General features: G+C 35.8%; 1 protein-coding gene across 1 annotated transcript; it reads right to left on the reverse strand.

The window, feature by feature from the left end:
* Positions 1-929: 929 nt before the first annotated feature.
* Positions 930-18,128, reverse strand: LOC125073435 (GMP reductase 1-like). Its single transcript, XM_047684260.1, has 8 exons — positions 17,972-18,128; positions 7,971-8,090; positions 6,604-6,694; positions 5,882-6,048; positions 5,136-5,201; positions 2,709-2,831; positions 2,213-2,429; positions 930-2,041 (listed from the first exon to the last, which is right to left on the reverse strand). Exons 1-8 carry the CDS (start codon positions 18,056-18,058, stop codon positions 1,872-1,874), a joined length of 1,041 nt encoding a protein of 346 aa, XP_047540216.1. The 5' UTR covers positions 18,059-18,128; the 3' UTR covers positions 930-1,871.
* Positions 18,129-18,532: the final 404 nt, after the last annotated feature.

The following is an 18,532-nucleotide window of genomic DNA, read 5'->3' on the forward strand; positions in this document are numbered from 1 at the left end:
AGAAATGACTGACATAGATCAGTATTTTCCTATTTCCTATTCTAGAGTTACTTGATTTACAATCTCAGTTTTTTTATTATTAGATCATTCATAATTGGTAAGTCATCTTTAAAGTTTTTGTTGGCATTATTCGCGTATGAATTTGATCTGTCAAAGAATTATGATTCAATGAATGAATGAATCCTTCATTCAATTTGACAGACGCTATTCTGTCAAAACGGATACTGCCAAATTTTCAGTGATGTTTTTTTTTTTACAAATATTTTACTTATCACTTTTAACGATAGCAGTAATACAATGGCTTCTAATTATTTAAATTAAGCAAAGTTATGATAAAAGTTTAATATCTAAGAATATACTGCTTAGTTTTTTGAAGAGTTCTTCTCAAATTGACATTCCATTGAATTGGACCAAGCTTCAAATGTAAAATGACTGTTAAAAAGTGCTTAAAAGAGCTTGAAATTGTATGTAATAGCTCTGAAAGCTCTAATATTTTTGATGAATAATATTTTAAAAGTTTCAAAAGCGAATATTTGTCTTAAAATTCTTGTACAAATATACATTAAGCTGTATTTAAGAATATAGTAATATAATGTTATTGTAAGATATTTAAGCTTTACAGCAAGAATTTCAAAATCGTGCTTTAAGTAGGAAGGAAGGAAGTTGCTTAAGCAGTGAGAATTTTTTTTTAAATCTAACGCTTATAAGACAATGGTGTTGTTTTCACTGACTAAAAACAGTTCAGAACAGAAAACTAAAATATCACTGCGATTCTATTCGAAGTGCTTGAAAATAACATAATTAAAAATCCGTGCCAAAAAAGGTCTGGGCGTGTGAAGATTCAAACACGTATTCTGTGAGAACATACGGGAAAATTCCAAAAAAATGAGATCTTGTTGTTTATATCTGCCTTGTACAAATAATTGATTTGATCTTGAAATTTCTGAAAGTAATATGCGACATTTTCTATCATAAAATTATAACACAAATGTTAAATGATACATGCATCAAAATCGCGTATCACCGTAAGTCGATTTACCAATTCACAAGTGAGATACGAAGTGTGTTCGTACAGAACAGCATTGTTGATGTGTTCCACCGATACTTTGTCAACTTTATCCAAGCTTTAATGAACGCATAGTTTTTAAGTAATGTTTATGGACTGAATTTGCTAACCCTATGTATGAGCGCAATAGGAGTCTCCATAGTATTTTATTTTAACGCTAATTATGAAATTATTTTTTTGAAATATGTCGAATATTCCTCATTAAGACACGTAAGCGCTAATAGGTTATATAATAATAATATGAACAGATCATTTGATAGAATACGGGAACGGAACGGGGCGCCGGACTCGGGCTGGAACCGACGTCGCGGCGGTGCTCAAAAGATTTAGAGAAACAACCAGAAAAGCCACTTTGTCAGTTCATTTGAAGCATTTGTATTGATACAAAATCATTTGTAACGTTTTTTTTTTGGTAAAATAAATATCACTTGTAGTAAAATTAGGCACAAGTATTTTAATTAATTTATTAAAATTGATGTTTTTGTCGTTTTTAGTTCAAAATAAAACGATTATTATTAAAAGGTGAATATTGAGCCTAAAATTGTATACCTTTGCTTATTCGTGGATAATTTGTCTACATTAAAAAAAAAAAACAATCATCCTTTATGTTGACTTAATAATCAAATATTCCCAGCATTTTTTTAAAACATATTTTTTGTATATTTAAACTAGCAAACATGAATGATGTCAACATATTTTTTTGTAACATTGCTATCTAATTCAGTATAACAATCTGCATTCCATCCCTATTCGATATTCAAAATTTCAACACATCCCGCTCATCCAAGTACCAGGCTACCATGAGTTAAGAGAAGACATCATTCGCTTGTCTACAGCACCTGATGAAGGTCGCTCGCCTCGGGAGTTCCCTTAGCCGGGCCGCTCCTACGTACGTGCACGCAGACCGGAGACCGCCCAGGATATCTTTAACAGTCACTTCGACATCTCCTCGGTATTCCACTTCTACTGTTTTTCCTGAAAGTTAACTTATAATTATTGTATTATATTCTCCTTCGTTCCTCTGCTATCCTGATAGCGTAAAAATTGTTTTAGGAGGGGAGATGATAAATGTTCAAGGGTTCAGACGGGGGGGGGGTCAAGAGTTAGTTTAACTTAGTGACTTAATACGTCATACGAGAACCTCACCTTCAGAGGAACGGTAATCCGCAACGCCACCCGAATGTTTCAACATGGCGGTGGAAGAGGACATGCCGTAGAACAGCTTGACCTTCTTCCCGTCGGGCTTGGTGACCACCTCCCCCCCGCATTGGTCGTGTCCGGCGAACATCCCGCCCGCCATCACGAAGTCCGCGCCGGCGCCGAACGCCTTCGCCACGTCGCCCGGGCACGTGCAGCCGCCGTCCTGCGCGCGGGGGGACCATGACTCAGTTTTTTAGTCTTAAGTGGTGACAATTTTTTTTATAAACGCTTAAAAACGTCTTATGTCTATTCTCCGTACTACTATGTATTGATTAGCTATTGTAAGGTTTTTTCATTAATAAACTTATTTTATTTATGTATATATGTATATTAATTTATCAATTTTTACTGACAGTTGTTACGCATACATGGTTTTATTAATTTCATAACATTGCTTGCTTGTTAAAATCTTATGAGTTTTATTTTTTTAGTATTAACTTACCGAAATGATATGTCCTTTGAGTCCATGTGCTGCGTCTGCGCACTCGATGACAGCTGATAGCTGAGGGTATCCCACGCCGGTCTTTATTCGAGTCGTGCAAACCGATCCTGGACCGATTCCCACCTGGAAATATTACATAAAACTTTATTCGTCTGGTATATTGGGTAGGTTCCCACTGGGGTACGCTCAGTGTCAGATCATCCATTAGACAGTCTAGTCCCCATTTCGGTTGGAGACCCCTTCGCTGGTGCTCGAAGGTCTTAAAAAACCAAATATATCAATTATTTGAATATAATGGTAGCATATCTTCGTAATATAATACAATAACATGGAAAATTTAATTAAAAAAAAATATTTTAAGAAGTTAGAAAAGGTTAATAGGGCCCTGAAATTATTAATATGGTTTTGGTGTTGACAGTGTGTTAGACTTACACTAACAACTAAGTAACTAAGAACTAAGAACACAGTTAAAAAATCAACCAACCATTTGATATCTATGTTTGTTCATCAATTTTAACCTTTTCTATAGACCTTTTTTATATAGAGAGCCGAGATGGCCCAGTGGCTAGAACGCGTGCATCTTAACCGATGATTTCGGGTTCAAACCCAGGCAGGCACCACTGAAATTTCATGTGCTTAATTTGTGTTTATAATTCATCTCGTGCTCGGCGGTGAAGGAAAACATCGTGAGGAAACCTGCATGTGTCTAATTTCAACGAAATTCTGCCACATGTGTATTCCGCCAACCCGCATTGGAGCAGCGTGGTGGAATATGCTCCAAACCTTCTCCTCAAAGGGAGAGGAGGCCTTTATTCCAGCAGTGGGACATTTACGGGCTGCTTATGCTATGCTTATGCTATTATATAGACCTTTATTCTACCCATGCGAAGCCATTGATATCATCTGAAATCGAACCGATACCAGTTGTATAGCTAACTAAATACAGATTTGCTACTTTACTTTACTTTTTTTTTATTATTTAATTTACAACATCCACGGGCTCACAGTTGCCGTGCCTTTTTTTTACATTTTACTTTTATTTTTACTAAATATCAGCAGATCTTCGCTGGTCTTCAAGCTTGTCTTCTTGGGAGACGTGGCCCACACTGACTTTTTTTTTCATTTTAAATAATATATACAAAATCTATAATAAATAATATATAATAATATATACGTAATTCTTTTAATGCTATTTACTAAAATCGGCAGCGGGCTCTGCTCCGCGCTCGATACATTTTTGCATTTGCCGTTTGTCAACCGAAACCCGTAGAATATTATAGTTCTTGCAAAACAAATACCATGTTAATATATTAAGGAATAAGAAACGTCTCCAATCGTTTATTATCAAAGAATAAAATCAAATAATAATATAGGAAGTTTAAATAATATGTATGCATTTAAATAAATATCTGTAGACGTGGAACGGAAATCCGGCTTCGGAAATCTCCCGACGTCAGTCAATCTATTCAAAACACCATCGCGCACTAATCGTATAATAATATCAAATTCAATATGTGAAAAACGTGGTAGGAAATCAGGTCGTTAATTATTTTACTTTGAACCCAGTAAAAGTTGTTTTTCAATTGTAGTACATATTTGCTGAAAGATATCAAATTAAAAATTTCATATTTAAATAGCGCGCGAAAACGCTTCTTTACAATATGGTGCTGCAATGGGATCGGTGACGTCACTTGCCTGTATTGTAATCAGTGGCATATAATCCATATACAGTAGGCAAACGAGGTTAACAAGCAAGCGACGTCATCATAAGCCCGACCAATCAAGAGCGTGTTGTGTCACGTGACAAACGTTTAAAAAAATGCATTGTTATTTATGGAGTTTTGAATAAATTAATTATAAATTTACATCTTTCGTTAAAAAATAACCATTTTTAAACTCATAACATATACTGATTACAATAATTGACACTTTATTTTTGGCATTGTCAAATATATTGTCAATTAGTCGCAATTGAATCGAAACGTGTCCGGTATAAAGAATTAGAATAAGTCCCCCCCCCCCCAGTTACGATAAAGTTGAGGTTTATTTTTGACAAAGTTGGATCGAAATATTTATCGTTATGAGCTGAGTTATAAGTTCAGTCCGCCGGCGCCTGATATCAAGTAACTATTTCGTAAAAATTCTGAATCGCACTAACGTTTGGTTCACAGCAATGTATATAGGGTTTAACATTTTTAATATAGAAATGTCAAAAAGAATTTGGGATCAACAGTTCACACGTAGGTTTATACGCACATTGGTCTCAGTGGTTCTAGCAGCGTGGTGATATATGCTCCAAACCTTTTCCTCAAAGGGAGGCCTTAGCCCAGCAGTGGGAAATTTACAGGCTGTTTATGTGTTATGTTTATATTACGTTAAAATTCCGATTACATCATATATACTTAATAGTCTCAAAAGTTCTAATACCTTAATTATATCAGCTCCTGATAATATGAGCTCTTCAACCATCTCCCCAGTGACAACATTGCCAGCCTGAAATAGAAAAAGATAGATAGAAAAATATCAGTCCGTATGTACAATTAACTATTCATAGCTTTGTATATAAGAGAATTTCATAAACGTTATATTTTAAATTACAAATTACCAAAAAAAACTCATAATATATGTGTAAAACTATGTTAAGAATGAATATGCCCTTAATGTTACTACTGAGAAAAATACATTCCTTGTAAGATTACTCTTCAAGCTTATTCTGTAATTACAAGTTAAGTCCATTAGATACTTGAATACAAGTCTCGGCTGTAATATTTAGTAAGTGTTCGGCGAGGGAAACACACGTCGTGAGGTTACCTGTATGTGTCTGAAATCTCATCACATGTATCACCAATCCTCATTGAAGTAGCGTGGACAAGGAAATTTCCCAAGAGTTGAGATATTTGCCCAACTATGAGACTTTTATTAAAAATCAAAATATACTTCATTCAAGTAGCCTTTCACGAGCACTTTTTTAATCGACGTTTGACAAACTATATTAAATGAACTACCACCGGTTCGGAATGTAGATTCTACCGAGAAGAACCGCCAAGAAATTCAGTAGTTATTTTTTTTCATTTATCCTGCCTGAAAGTCAATAAGTATTAGCTCCACGCTTTTTTCGTCTACGTAATCTTGTGCTGAATAATATGCTTCATTTACAAAATTCAGAAACTTACTATAATTGTATGTGTAGGGTATGCCGCGCGAACTTTCCTGAGATACTCAACAAAGTGCTGAGAGTATCCGTTCGCTACATCCAGACAAATGAATTTGAGATCCTTTACATTGTTCAAGATTTCGGAGAGACGTTCGAAGTCCACTTCAGCTGTACCCGAACTCGCCGCTGTGAATAGAACGAAAATGTTCGTCTATTACTACGATATTGTAGTAACATGTTAACAATAGACAGGATAGTCTTGAACGGAAAGTATGGTTTTTGTTTATGTGTGTGTGTGTGTGTGTGTTTTTTTTTATGATATAGGTTGGCAGACGAGCAAATGGGCCACCTGATGATGTAAGAGGTCACCTTCGCCCATAGACAATGGTGCTGTAAGAAATATCAACCTTGGGAACTAAGATGGTACGTCCCTTGTGCCTGTAGTTACATTGGCTCACTCACCCGTCAAACCGGAACACAACAATACTGAGTACTGCTGTTTGGCGGTAGAATATCCGATGAGTTGGTGGTACCTATCCAGATGGGCTTGCACTAAGCCCTACCACCGAATGCACAAAGCCCTACCACCGAGTGTGTGCATTCTACAAGAGATGTCAAGAAGTCGAACGGGTCGAGTCGGCTTTGTCAATGGACATTGTTATTGTTAGTACAGGCCTCGGTCTTTGTAGCTTACACATACAGCTAACCTAGCCGTAACCTTAATTTATAATAAAAACTTACCCATTTGTTCCAAGCATTCAGGATTTTCTTCCGCGAATTTCTTCCATTGTTCCACCGAGTAGTATTTATGGATGCATGTGAATAATCCGTGCTGAAAAAAGTGACAGAAACGATAACCCTTTGTAAGGTTTCATAAATACGTTACTTTAAAACAGTTTACGATCTAATCAAGGAGAAAGTTTGTAGGTTATTATATTCACACACACGCACTCACACACGCAAGGAACCACGCGCGCCCTCACACACATGTACAGTCTCTCTTCTTCGCTCTTAGTCGCTAACCGCTAACTGCAGATTGGTGGATTGATTTTCACAATTTTCTTTCACCGTCCAGCAAGAGTATTAATCTTAGGTTTTTATTATTATTAACTAGTACTATCCACTCTGTTGATTATTCTCATCAAAGTTACTTAAAATGAAATGAATACATTTAAATAATATTATAAGCACTCACACATCAACGAATGTAACTACATAAAGATACGTCCAAACACAATCAAACATTTATAGATAAACGCGTCTGTTTACAGAAACGTACACTTAAACGTACTTACATTTTTCATTGCATATTTTTAAAAGGTTTCAAGTGCTTAGAAAACATCGACGTCACAAAAATAAAATAGTAAAACCGAATGTTTGTCAGTACGAGCTACGACGTCAGCCTACAGTGAAAAACATAACGAAGGTTTAATTTTACAAGCTTCTATTTAACTTGCAACGTTTGTAAACCAATACTTCTATTTTTTTTTCTTGCGTGTGTTACAACTCACACTGTAAAGCCGCGCGAGGTTTTTTACGCGACAGGACGTGGTACTAAAGAACTCTAGTCTATTCCAACCACAAGAGGATTAAAGTCTAAAAAAATAAATTATATTTGACATCGAAGTGACGCGATATCATTGGTCGAGAGAGAGAGAGAGAGAGAGCGAGAGAGACAGAGAGAGAGCGAGAGAGACAGAGAGAGAGAGAGAGAGAGAGAGAGAGAGGGGGGGGCGAGAGCTTGAATAATCTATGATATTTATTATTGAAATATTTGCGAAACTTTGGACTGGCAAAATAGTTAGCTGGAATAGTGTTGTGTATTTTAAATAAAAATATATTACTCAAGAGCTAACAATATAGCAGAACTATTAAAAAATCGTATGGAAAACGTAAATCTAAGGTTTGTTTACGTTCCTTCTTCGATTCGAATAAACTGTATTGAGAAAATTATACTGTGGGCGTTAATTGGTCAAATCTTGCAACCCGAATTAGAATAGCTTCCTTTTATCCTACTGAGTTTAAACTTTACGACGACAATTCTGACAGATCATTACAGTGTCAAGCTTGTCGGTTGTCAAAGGTTTCTTTGAATATATTCTGCTCACCTTTGACAGTTCCTTCGCCATTTCAAAAGTGCCGACGGTGTCCATATTGCTCGCCATAACGGGGACTCCCCGATACGTCTGACCGGAGTTGCGGAATGTTATTTCTCGGTACATGTCCACCTGATGACAATTATATTTATAAATTAAATAAACACAGTTATTATTCTAAGAAGGTTTTATTCGATGTTTACATTCGTGTATAGTTTATACAGTAAAATATATATTGTTTATGCTGAAGTATTATCGGGGGATCAAATCATTAATAAAACGAAGGAAGTGCTTAACGGTTGTCACTGTTCACAACTATAATTTTATTCGATTGCTTTACATGTACTTTTTTTCGAATATTCAGTAGCTATGTGACATGGCCTCTACAGACAGCGTCAGTCGTAGAAGACTGTCGGGTGTTGAGAGCCCACTGAAGGACACAGAGGACGCGTGTCCTAAGGGTGCCTCCCGTGAGGTTAAATCTACGTTATCCGCCAGTATATCATATTTCTGCTCTGAGACCTTGAGGAAAAACAATCTATAGTGCTGCTAAATTTGTAAAAATTGTAATTTTAATCATTAATTAATTAATTACTAATTTTCCTAATTACCTCTTCAATTTAAGCCTAAAGTTCTTGTGAGCTGTTGGGATGTCAATAGTTCGAAAAGTCACCTGGATTAGATCGAACCTGCATAACACACAGTATTGACGATGAATTGCTACTCTTCTATTTTTCTATTCTTCTAAAAATTTGAATCAATAGCGCGATTAATAATTTTGATAATTTATCAATACATATTAAAGATACAGCAGTTTTATGTAGGTGAGGCTACACGAGGCGACAGCTCATCAAATAGGCAACGATCCATGACCCAAATAGTTATAATCTCCCTGATCAGCGTTTTTCGTGTAAGCAGGTCATTAAATTATAGGTTTTTACTTGCTGGTACCACCCACTTATCACTTACTCTACCATCAATTATTATTAGTGTATTCCTGTTGTTTTTTGTCCAGATGAAAAACTATTGAGGTTTTATTTCAATTAAAAATAAGGTCGATGACCTTTGCTTGAATTATATACATATATATTATCAAATCTAACGTTTTTTTTTGTTGTTATTAAAACTTTAATATGCAAAAGATTTGAATGATTATTCTTTGCAAGTCAAACAACCATAAACATTTATTTCGAAAGACAAATTTCTAAAGGTCACAGTTATAAATTCGAAATAAGAATTTTAGCTTTGATCACGCAAAATACGTAACATTTAAGTAACGATTTCTAAGAAATAACGTAAAATTTTCTCAATTGCACATTTCATGCCAACTGGGCTGTTTGCCAAAATGCCTCGAACAATGTTAACTGAATTGTCAGACTCAAGGTTAAAAAAATGTAGGTTACGGAGTCGATAATATTCGAAATATGAAAAAAAAAGTCCCTCGTCATCGGCGACTTTTTATGCCGTTTTTTGTAATCCTAAATATCTATATTTATTCGAATATGATGTAAGATCCAATCGATCCCTATTTAACCTTATAGAAGCGAGGAGTTTCGCAAAAGTAAATATACCTAACGTCATGAAGCAAACTGAATTTTAACTGAATGAATGAAGTCGACGGATTTTCTCAAGCGAGACTAATTCGAGACTAGTAAAGTGCGCAGAATTTATTATAGCGCATAAATGTTTGCGTAAAAACAGATGCACCCTTAATCTCGACAAATCTATCGTGACCGAAGAGTTCAAACGCAGGATCGATGGCTCTCCGTGCTTTCCCAGGAACTGAAATGTCAACACCTTACAAACTTGGGGCTGTAACTGAAATTTTTTCGACGGAAAAACTAAATAACTTATTTTTTATGGCTTAGATAGGCGGTAGCGAAAATGGTTCACCTGATGGTGATCACCACTGTCCATAGAAATGGTGATGTAAGAATCTTCTATACAACATTTACCTTGGAAAATAAGAGTTTTATCCCTTATTCCTGATATTATACTGGCTCACTCATCCTTTAAGCTGCAACACAAATAAAGTAAGTATTGCTGTATAGCGGGGAAATATTTGATACCTATCTATATATATAGAGCCGAGATGGCCCAGTGGTTAGAACGCGTGCATCTTAACCGATGATTTCGGGTTCAAACCCAGGCAGGCACCACTGAATTTTCATGTGCTTAATTTGTGTTTATTATTCATCTCGTGCTCGGCGGTGAAGGAAAACATCGTGAGGAAACCTGAATGTGTCTAATTTCAACGAAATTCTGCCACATGTGTTTTCCACCAACCAACATTGGAGCAGCGTGGTGGAATATGCTCCAAACCTTCTTCTCAAAGGGAGTGGAGGCCTTTAGCCCAGCAGTGGGAAATTTACAGGCTGCTAATGCTAATAAAAATTTGATACCTATCTAGACAGGCTTGCACAAAGCCCTAACACCAAGCTGTTTTAATGTATTTTTAAGTGCCGATTGCAAGTACAATTTGTTTGAAGCCATACAACGCTTTAAACCGCTTTAATATCTTGTAATACACTTAAGTAGCAAATATTCTTACTCGCTTCATTGATTTCTTCTTTAAAGAGATAACTTCCGTTTACGGCTTTGCTCGCGTATGGGGGGCGTGGGGTGTCATGTGTTGGACTTGTCGTTATCTAAACCCCAGACGACATATATGCAAAATGTCATGATATTCATTTGATTAGTTAAAACGGAAGCTCAACAAAGACATTTTAAAATTTATAATGATACTAGCTAACCACCCCGGCTTCACACGGATACAGTAAGCGTATATATTTAATATACCCTTATATAATATATTTACAACTTTTAGATGGAAGAACAAACATTAAAGGAAATCTTGAATTCCTTGATATTCTCGGCTATTATAATTTGCATGTGATGATGACGTCATTTCATACACGGCGGTCCCATCAATCAAAGGAGGTCTCATCATTCAAATCCCAAGGTAGACCAGCAAACTACGCAGGATATATTATAGTGCAAAAGTGTGTGTGTGTGTGTGTGTGTGTGCAAACACAGGTACACTCTCTATTCCCTCAATCTCACAATACGATGGGTTCAAGCGCAGGACCAACGCCTTCACATACTTTCCGAGGCGCGAAAGTGCACACACGTCCAACTTTCATATTCCGGTCTGTTAATAATAATTTTTCGACTGAAATTCTTAATTACATTTTTATTGACCCGATCTGGGATATAAACCCAGATCGGGTTTAGCGATCATATATCAAAGCACTAGACCAACACAGTCAGACTTTGGTTCAGACGCAAGGAAGATAGCATTTCATAGCTATAGATCAAATAAAGTCGTATAGTCCGCACCGGAACACAACACAGTTTGGCGGCAGACTAAGTGGTACCTACCCAAAAGAGCTTGAATTAATCCCTTCCACCAAGTGACCATGCGCATTAAAATCAACGAAAACAAATCCCAAGGTCTTGTAACGCACATATATTTTATATCATTGTATATTATGTAACATGATAGTTTGATGTACAAACTACCTAAGTTAGACGTGTTTATAAACACTAATGTTATCTAGATCGGTGATGTCCTACGTCATCACTAATCACCGTACCGTGAATCATTATCGTAATTTCAATGTGTCATTAATGTTCATACGCGTGTATCTTTCGACATTTTAATGAAGACAGTTATTATATTACTGTTATTAAATACCTAATTGTTACGAGGTTTAGTTTATAATAAATCAAGATATATATAGATTATGAACGGTCGAAAAATTATGAACAGATTCTGTAATTTTTTTTATTTAAAAGTGCTCGATGCTTGGTTATTTAATTCCAATTTTGTTTGTTACCCTTTACGAAAAAGGCAAAGGGTGCACCTGCACTGAATCCCCATACACACGCGTGCGAAGTCGAGAACGGAAACTAGTTAAGTATGTATTGATTAACGTGGTGTTAAATGTAATTAATCAATACTAATATTACAAATGTGAAAGTAACTCTGTCTGTAGGTTGGTCATTCACTACCAAAACACTGAATCAAATTGGATGAAATTTGGTATGAAGCAAGATGAACTCCAAGGAAAGACAGGTTTTCCACCACCAAGCAACTTAGTATTGTTGTGTTCTGGTTTGAAGGGTGAGTAAACCACACTGGCTTGGCAAAATTTTAGCTCCCAAGCTTGGAGGCGCATTGGCGATCTAAGGAATGGTTAATATTTCCAATAGAGCTTATGTCTATGGGCGGTGGTGACTAATACCATCAGGTGGATTATTCTCCAATCCAACTACATAATATATCGCAAAAAAAATTATGCTCTATTATTAGAGTCACACGACGTTAATCAGTGGTTTAACTGCGCACAATAAAACTAAATGCAATTACGCATTGTATAGACCAGTAGTTCCCAAACTTATTTTTCTCGTGGACCACCTATTGGCATGTGTCCGTAACCACAGTTTGAGAGAAACACTAAAATATGAACTAAATTTAAATTTGTTTAATATTGGTGCTTTGTTAGTGAATGAATTTGTTAGTGATTCTCTCAAACAGATGAAGAAGAAAAAAGGTAGGTTTGGCATCAAGTATATATAGTGGTGATCAAGTTCATGTCTGAACAAGCATTGAGCATTGTCGGGCGGATAGCGCACGAAATTGTACGTAATATCGAATACGCAAGTTTGGCCAAGTAACAGTCGCTTGCCTTATTAAAATATTATCTGCTTAGTTAGGTACTTAAAACAATGTTGCTAGGACCTTATAAAAACTATGCTTACATGTTTGCAGATAAATTTTCGTGGACCCCCCTTAACATCTCATGGACCCCCATATTTTATTCACGCCTACGTATACCCCTAGCAAGTCTCCCGTGGACCCCTGGGGGTCCACCACTTTGGGAATCACTGGTATAGACCAATACTCATCCAAAACTCGATCGAAGTTTTAGCCAACAAGACTTGCTTAATAGGATGTATAAAAACCATTATGATATGACGAAGATCCCACCTTACGAGTTACCGACAAATGTGTAATACCACTACTAATGACGTAAGCAAATTAACACCTTGGTTACGTAGGTCGAGCAGAAGCATTACCATAATTTTGCTACATTTACAGCCTTAGGATGGGTCTGATTTTTAGTCCCCCAGCAGCTTCGTCCGCGTGTTAAGGAGAAGAGCAGGTGATAGGTACTCTTTGTTATTTTCTGTATTCTTGGCAAAGTGTATAACTGGATTTATATGTGGTACCAACTCAGGTAGCCTTGTACAAGACCCTACCTTTACAATTACCGTCGTTATCGTCTATAGATTGCTATGATCAACGATATCCACTCACCGTGAATTGTTGCTAAGTAACGCAAAACAATAAACAAGAACTACTTGCACAAGCCTCATTTTATGAATATGAAACAACAGATACCAAATTATTTTCATATATGCTGTTACTATATTCAAGAAACGTTTCGTTTTGCTTACGGGTAGTAAATGTCAAATGAGACGAAATTCAGCGTCTCGATAAAAAACAGTTTCGTTAGTTTGGAAATCACGTGTTTGTTAATAATAACGAATTTAACGGCTCGTAATTCGCAACTCAAAAACGATTGATTATTATGTACAATAACGATTCGTTAAATAACAGTATTCGTAGCCTGCTGCGTAATAACGCGATATCAAAGCAGTGTAATAAATCTTACGAGATTTATGGATTCCATTGATATTCATTGCAAATTTATCTGTATAGTGGATCTATTCAATAAGAGCAATTTCGAAACTCACCGTAACACGATGGTGAAAAGTCAGAAAGTGGTGACTATCCTAACTAATATTATAGTCAAAGTCAAAGTCAAAAATCTTTATTCAATATAGAAGTGTTTACACTTGCTTATTGATAGTCAAAAATCTACCACCGGTTCGGAATTTAACACCTCGGACCTGAGAAGAACCGGCGAAAGAAACTCAGCGGGATATTTCTTTTTTTGTTTTTGTTTATTTTTCGGTTTTGAAGTCTTAACTGCTCGAGGGATCATACTTTAACAAGAGTTCAGATAGGGACATTGAGTACATAATATCTGAAGATTTCGTTGGCAGATTCCCAGTGCGGGGACTCCCGGAACTATTGCGCTTCGAATGCGTTTTAAACTAGTGAAAATGTTTGCTTATTTAAATAGCACGCGTTAGTAATAGTTCGCAATTTGAATGCGTTACGTCGTAATCGCAGGCCCGCCACTTGTCGAATGAAATAAGCCCAAGACTGTTCCCATATCTTTAGTTTACAGTATAAGTGAACGTTGGAGACAATTTGAAAATCGAAGATTTTTTTAATCCTCATTTTAAAAAAGGAATCTTAACATGGCGATTGTATTTGACTTGATAGTCTGATAATACACGTGTGTACTAAAATATTGTCTTCCCTAACCACATACGAAGTGGAAGAACGTCATTTTTATTGTGTGAATACTATTACTAAATCTCTTATTTAAAAAAAAAATGTTTGTATCACGCATTATCAATTTGAAATATTTTGATAACATTTGAATTTCGTCAATATGGCCCAACTAGGGGGTAGGGGTTTTGTGGCAGCCCGCCTGGGTAGGTATCACCCACTCATCATACATTTCAACTCCAAGTAGCAATACTTAGTACTGTTGTGTTCCGATTTGAACGTAGCCAGTGTAACTACAGGCACAAAAGCCATAACATCTTAGTTCCCAAGCTTATTGATGGCTTTGTGACATATTACCAATGTGAATAGGAATTTTGACGACCTCCGTGGTCGAGTAGTGTTTACACCGGTTTTCAAGGGTACCTACGCTACTCAGAGGTCCCGGTTTCGATTCCCGGTCGAGTCCTATGTTGTCTTGGGTCTGGGTGTTTGTGGTACCGTCGTTACTTCTGATTTCCATAACACAAGTGCTTTAGCTACTTACATTGGGATCAGAGTAATGTATGTGATGTTGTCTAATATTTATTATATTTATTATTATTATTATAGGAATAGAAATGATTAATATTACTTAAAAGCCTCTTCCTTTGGTCAGAAGTGAGACACTTAAACTATGCATTTATTTATTTTACATTTAAATAAAATCCAGCTTTATTTGCTTCTGCTATGTAACTGTATTATTGTTGAGTATTTTTGTACTCTGTATTTTTGTTAAGGCCTGATGGACTTGCAAGTTTCTCTGATCGAGATGTTCAAATGAGCGTTATTGTAGAACTGTGTTTGTTAAACTTAATAAAGTTCATTCCATGTGTGACTATGTCCGTTTATCCGAATTTTCGATTATCCGAATCGACCCCGATCCCAATTAATTCGGATAATACGGCATTCTACTGTATATTAACACATTGTTCTGTATATTATTTTGATAATGTTTATTGATAAAAAGAATGCCGTGGGCTAGACACCCTTATCTATAATATTCTAAAACCAAAGATCAATACATAGTATTGACGTGTTCCGGTTTGAAGGGTGAGTGAGAAAGAGTAAATACAGGAAGCGAGTAAGATGTTTGAAATTAGGTCAGACCATACTAGACCAGGCTAGGCTAGTCAGACCAGGCTAGGTATGAAATTAATATACGGCAAAAGGATGAACTGGGTCAATGTGCAAAACAAGATATCAGACCAGAGACAAATATGGGTTTTTTTATGTAATAGGTAAGCGGTCCGGCAAATGGGCCACCTGATGTTAAATGGTCACCACCGTCCATAGACATTGGCGCAGTTAGAAACATCAACCATCCCTTACCACAATACCTTCAAACATAACAAATAAATTAATTATCTTTTACTCGTAAAACGCAGTAAGTGCACTAGTTAATGTACGCTTCTTGAGTTAGGTAGATAAATTAAATCAAATTGAAATCATTTAAAATGAAAGCATTACAGTAATTTATTAATCAAATAAAATACTACCACCACGAGAAGAAGATATTCTCACCAGAGAAGAACCGGAGAAAAAACTCAGCGATTTCATTAGTTACAACAAATATCATCTAGAAATGTTAATACTTAATTGAACGTCTAGGTTAGCCAAGATGCTTCAGGATTTTCAACGAGGCCTCCCTGTACCTACTGCTACCATTTACCTACTATAAGAAATTCACGTTTATTACGTGAAAGATTATTAATACGATAACATTTGCAATCTGTATTATTTTTCATTTATGATCAGAAAGTTAACGGGAAAATGGTAAATTGACCACGTGATGTATTGATCACAACGTCCAGTATGTTTTCTTCCAACCGATATTTTATTTAACCCGTCTGTACGTACCACCTACTCATCGGACATTCTGCCGCCAAGCAGCAATACTTGGTATTGTTGTATTCCAGTTTTAAGGGTGAGTGAGCCGGTGTAACTTGTGTAAACACAAGGGACATTTTTTTTTATGGCATTGTTTGGCGGACGAGCATATGGGCCACCTGATGGTAAGTAGTCACCACCGCCCATAGACAAAGGCGCTGTAAGAAATATTAACCATTCCTTACATCACCTATGTGCCACCAACCTTGGGAACTAAGATGTTATGTCCCTTGTGCCTGTGATTACACTGGCTCACTCACCCTTCTAACCGGAACACGACATTACAGTGTACTGTTATTTGGCGGTAGAATATCTGATGAGTGGGTGGTGCCTACCCAGACGGGCTTGCACAAAGCCCTACCACCAAATAAAGACATAATCTTAGTTCTTAGGTTGGTGGCGCATTGGCGATGTAAGATTCATATCCAATATATTCTACACCTACCTACATATATCATAAAAAAAAAAAAAAAACAAAAACAATGACTGTATTCAAACACTTTCTGATATCACGATTTCTTCTGTGAGTTTCAAGACATTTTTCATACAATAGCAATTACCGACTGTTATAAATTCAACAATTAGTAAAATGTCGTAAAATGGTTTATGTTTTCGATTTTATTCGATCAATGCGATCGTTGCTGGATGCGTAATTTCGTAACGGGTATGAAAACTACGAAATACGATCAGTGGCGTAGCTAGGTGGACAGGGGCCCCGGTGCATAGAAAAAGAAACGGGCCCTCAACCCCTCTTTAACTTATATTGCGCTTTAAAATTATAGATAGGAATAAAAATAGGATACAGGATACATTGAGACGTACATCAGTAGGCTAAATCCATATGTCATCTCTATTCAAAGCTTAGGTTAGAGGGCCCCCTGAGCTCCGGGGCCCTGGTGCACTGCACCACCTGGCCCTACGATATCTACGCCACTGAATACGATTTAAGTGTTTTATTACATTTTTTAGCAATGTGGTGGGGGGAATAATCTTATTTTCAATTACAAAGCATAAAGATCGATATTCACTTACAATTGTAGAATCGTTATTAATTACGATCGTTAGACATGCCAAATTATATTAAACCTCATTATTTAAAACTAACTTAGAGGCATTAATATTAATAACAATAGCAAGATTATAACTTATACAGCTCTATTATAAAAAAAAAAAAATTGTTTTTTGCCATATTACACTTTTTTTTTCATTGCATTTAATTCTGCTAGCTCACATTTTAATGATTATAATTTTCTTTTATAACTCCGTTACATTCTTATTAATTAAATTAGTTCAGTATAATAAATTAAGTTAGGTATATAATCATAGATTATATTTTTTTATACCATTATTTGAATAAAGAATATTAATGTCAGTTACCGGAGATCTTTTCAACGTCGTTATTTAAAAAACCTACCAAAAAACCACACAAAAATATTACTTTGACTGATAGGTTTACGTATTTTTTTTTTCTAGAGTTCTTACATATTTTTTAGCCGGAGTTAAACTTTTCACACTTATCCTCTGTCTACAATTAATCCCAAACGTACTCGATAAAAAACCTTCACTCGTGCTGTTTTATAATCTTCGCCTAAAAAGAACCTTGCGTTCAAGAAACTAAGGTTTAAAATTAGAATCAGCAAAACGCTTCAGACGATTTTCGCTGGACCTTGATCTTTCAGCGTTTTCATTGAAAATATTAATTAAAACACACACTTACATCATTTCTGCTTTTAAGAGTGCTCCTCTTAGGCCGTAAGAGTACATCCTTAAAATCTAATTTAACCTCATTTATAATGTTTGGCATTATCACTATCACTCAAGTTTATTTGTAAATTAAAAAGTATAATCCACAATGGACGACGCGTCTTCCCGCGCGCGGTATCGACTGAACTGCTCGCTATGTAAACTGTTTGCCAGGTTCTATTTTCGAATTTTCCCATCGCTATCAATATTATAGATAGACTAATGAACGAAGTATTTAAATTGAATTATATTTTAATTTTGAATTTAATTACGTTTAGATAACACGCGATTGGGGTCAATGGATCAAATGTGTTTTATTTCTAATATAATATGCCATGTATTATATTGATTTTGATTGTCTTGTAGTCTTGAATATCCAAGTTCACCTGAATATTTTAATCGTATATTACCGTACAATATTATCATGTTATTATGTTATCAATAATACAATTCTAGGTAATTCTAGGTATAAAATTCTTACATTTTTGGTAAATATATCAGTATTTTATTCTGTTCTAGTAAATAACATTCAAAT

The sequence above is a fragment of the Vanessa atalanta genome, chromosome 24 (assembly GCF_905147765.1).
Source record: "Vanessa atalanta chromosome 24, ilVanAtal1.2, whole genome shotgun sequence".
Lineage (NCBI taxonomy): Eukaryota > Metazoa > Arthropoda > Insecta > Lepidoptera > Nymphalidae > Vanessa > Vanessa atalanta.